General features: G+C 34.8%; 1 protein-coding gene across 1 annotated transcript; it reads left to right on the forward strand.

Moving 5' to 3' along the window:
• Positions 1-1,123: 1,123 nt before the first annotated feature.
• On the forward strand, positions 1,124-2,264 carry LOC145076524 (uncharacterized). The gene is made up of 2 exons (XM_079022366.1): positions 1,124-1,727; positions 1,801-2,264. Exons 1-2 carry the CDS (start codon positions 1,124-1,126, stop codon positions 2,262-2,264), a joined length of 1,068 nt encoding a protein of 355 aa, XP_078878492.1.
• The last annotated feature ends 843 nt before the right edge of the window (positions 2,265-3,107 follow it).

The following is a 3,107-nucleotide window of genomic DNA, read 5'->3' on the forward strand; positions in this document are numbered from 1 at the left end:
GACTTTAAAAAGGTATACATACATATATATATATATATATATATATATATATATATATATATACACACACACACACACACATATTTATATGTATTTTGTTTATATAGTTGTCATTTATTCTTATATTACTTTTGCTACATTGATTGCGTTTAGGGACATCCGAAAGCCGCTTCTTTGAAAACCGTCCCATTATTGTTTCTAGAGCTTTGTGCAGAACTCTTTGATGGAAACAGTGCATCTAGTAATCTCAGCTATGCCACATCCCAAACACCATCGGGATCATCTTCTTTCCATGGCGCACCACTACATCTTTTGGACGCCCCTTCCATTAACATAGATGAAGATGATTTATTTTCCAATCATACAAGTGAACATTTTACTCAGAATCCACCTTCTGCTGCTTCACCTTCTGCTGATTCACCTTATGCTGCTTCACCTTCTGGTAACCCCAACAAAAGGGCTAAACCCTCAACTCCTAGACCTCGAGCTCCTAGTGCCTCACCTGATCCACCTTCTTGTGCCTCGCCTAAAGCTTCTATTACTGCTGATGATTTAGCACTGGAGATGCAAAAAGCTCTACGTCATTTGACTCAAGAGCCAAAAATTCCCCAATGTTTAGAGAAGCTTGAGTTACTCGAGTTAGACCCAGTAGACCCTATACGATTTGCTGTGTATCACATTTTTGGAGGGACCACGAATATTAGAGAGATGTGGGTAAATTTGCCTAATGATCCACAAATATTAAGAGGTTGGATCGAGCTGACAGCTACAAGTTTAGGAGTTTAAAGGATGGAAAGATTGTTCGTTAAGTTTATATGTTTGAGTTGTTAGGTTTTAATTGCATGTTTTGGAGCTATATGGTTATTTGCTACTTGAATGTTATTTGTAGTATTTGGTACTTGAATGTTATTTGGTTATTTGCTACTTGGGATTTATGATATGTTTTTTGGTACTTGAAATTTATGTTATGTTTTTTTGGTACTTGAGATTTATGTTATTATCTTATGTTATTATCTTTGTAATGGATCATGACAAAAAGATACTACTCATAATTCTTATGTACTTGTACGTCCGCTACTTTTGGAAGAGGGGTGTCAAACGAGTGCGGGACAATGATTCGAAAATGACGGGACATGAATTTACGTTAGAGTTACTTCACTGTAATCCTCTACAATGTCTTGAAGTGCTACGCATGTTTCGTGAATCATTTGTCCGGCTATGTGCTCATTTTAGACTAAACTACGCGTTAAAGGATAGCAAGCATGTGTCGGTTGAGGAGAAGATAGCAATGTTTTTGATGATGATCGGTCATAACCAACATTATGTGATTATCAAGCGGAGATTTCAACACTCAAAGCAAACAATTCATAAGTTTTTTCATGAAGTGTTGGACAAAATGTTGCTTTTTGCACATGACATTATAGTACCAACTTCTTTTAATCCGAATCCAAACATGCCGAGACATAATAGGAGGCTATGGCGGGTGTTCAAGGGAGCAGTTGATGCACTTGATGGCACTTTGATACATGTTGTTGTCCCTGCAAACAAACCGGATTTATATAGAATTAGGGGAAAAGGCGATTGCTACCAAAACGTATTGGCAATATGTGCCTTCAACATGATGTTTACGTTTGTTGTTGCCAGTTGGGAAGGGATAGCACACGATTCTAGAATTTTATCAGAAGCATTAGCAAATCCACATGCACCATTCCTACTTCCACCTCCAGGTAAATTTATGGTTATTTAAATAGTTTTATCTTTATTTTAAAAATAAATGACTTTTTTTTGTTTTTTTTACAGATAAATATTATCTTTATGATGCCGCCTATGCAAACATTCGAGGTTTTATGGAACCGTACCGTAATGTTAGGTATTGGCTTGGAGATTTCCGTCGAACACGTGCATTAACGAATAAAGAAAAATTTAACCATGGACATGCAAAACTTCGGAATGTCGTTGAGCGTGCTTTTGGTGTCTTGAAAGCACGATTCCCTATATTGAAGAGGATGACACCATTCTCATTGGTTACACAACGAAACATTACCCTAGCATGTTTTGCGTTTCATAATTTTGTAAGAAGAGAGGGACTACGTGATGAGTTTTTTGCACGATATGATGAACCAAATGTCTCAGTTCGGAATAACAATGCAGTCGTTGATAGTGATGAAGATGAGATTCCAACACATGGTACTGCAGCAGACCGTGAATATATGAGCCAGTTACGGGATGTAATTTCCGAACAATTGATGCAAAATATGGAATGAAAATTATTAAAGTTTGGTTGTATGAATTTTATTTAAAAATGTTATTGTAAGACTAATTTCATTGTTTGAATTTTATTTCAATGTTTTAAGACTACAATTATTAAATTTTTGGTATTAACAAACTATTTTTGGTTTATTAAATTACTTTATTTTAAATTTTTTAATATCTGCAGACGTTAAAAAAACAAACATGCTTCTCATTACAGTCTACAACACTTTGGTCCACCTCTTCTGCTGCAGAGGTGGTCCGCAGACTTCAGACAGTTTCACTTCGGAAAAACAAACAGCACCTTAAAGTCCTTCAAAACTGTTTAATATGCAAATAGTTCAGGTCTATACCTTTAAAATGACTACTTGCACATGTTCATACGATTTCTATACAATTTATGGTGATTTTCACAAAACTATCTATCACTGTAGCTATGAATTCGGACCTGTCTATCAATATGAACGTTTTCACACAAGCTAGAAATCACTAAAAATCATAATAAAAATTATGAACAAACTAGACGCATTTTATAAACTCTCAGAGCTTACGGATTTAGTCTTTGACTTCGTATGAGTTTTGTGTGATTTTTCTAAAACAGTGCAGAAAAGTTAAAAACTAGTTAACAGCTTACAACTTTCATAATACTTTGTAACATGTTGAGCAAATGTTTATCTTTGATGACCTCATATTTTACTTGTGTTTTCTGTGGAATCACATTTATATAACATAAATTACTCACTGAAATGTAAGAGTCCTTTGTAATTACAAACAATACAAGATGAAACATAATAAGTACAGTTATGTTTTGCTAAACTACGACTTACACAGAAAAGGTTTTACACTCAATACAAACG

Source organism: Lactuca serriola, chromosome 9 (assembly GCF_051521515.1).
Source record: "Lactuca serriola cultivar US96UC23 chromosome 9, Lser_US96UC23_V15, whole genome shotgun sequence".
NCBI lineage: Eukaryota > Viridiplantae > Streptophyta > Magnoliopsida > Asterales > Asteraceae > Lactuca > Lactuca serriola.

Bases quoted from the DNA above. Each gene is read 5' to 3' on its own strand.
- LOC145076524 (XM_079022366.1), top strand. From the start codon at position 1,124: ATGACGGGACATGAATTTACGTTAGAGTTACTTCACTGTAATCCTCTA. The intron at 1,728-1,800 runs GTAAATTTATGG...TTTTTTTTACAG, and splicing joins ATTCCTACTTCCACCTCCAG to ATAAATATTATCTTTATGAT.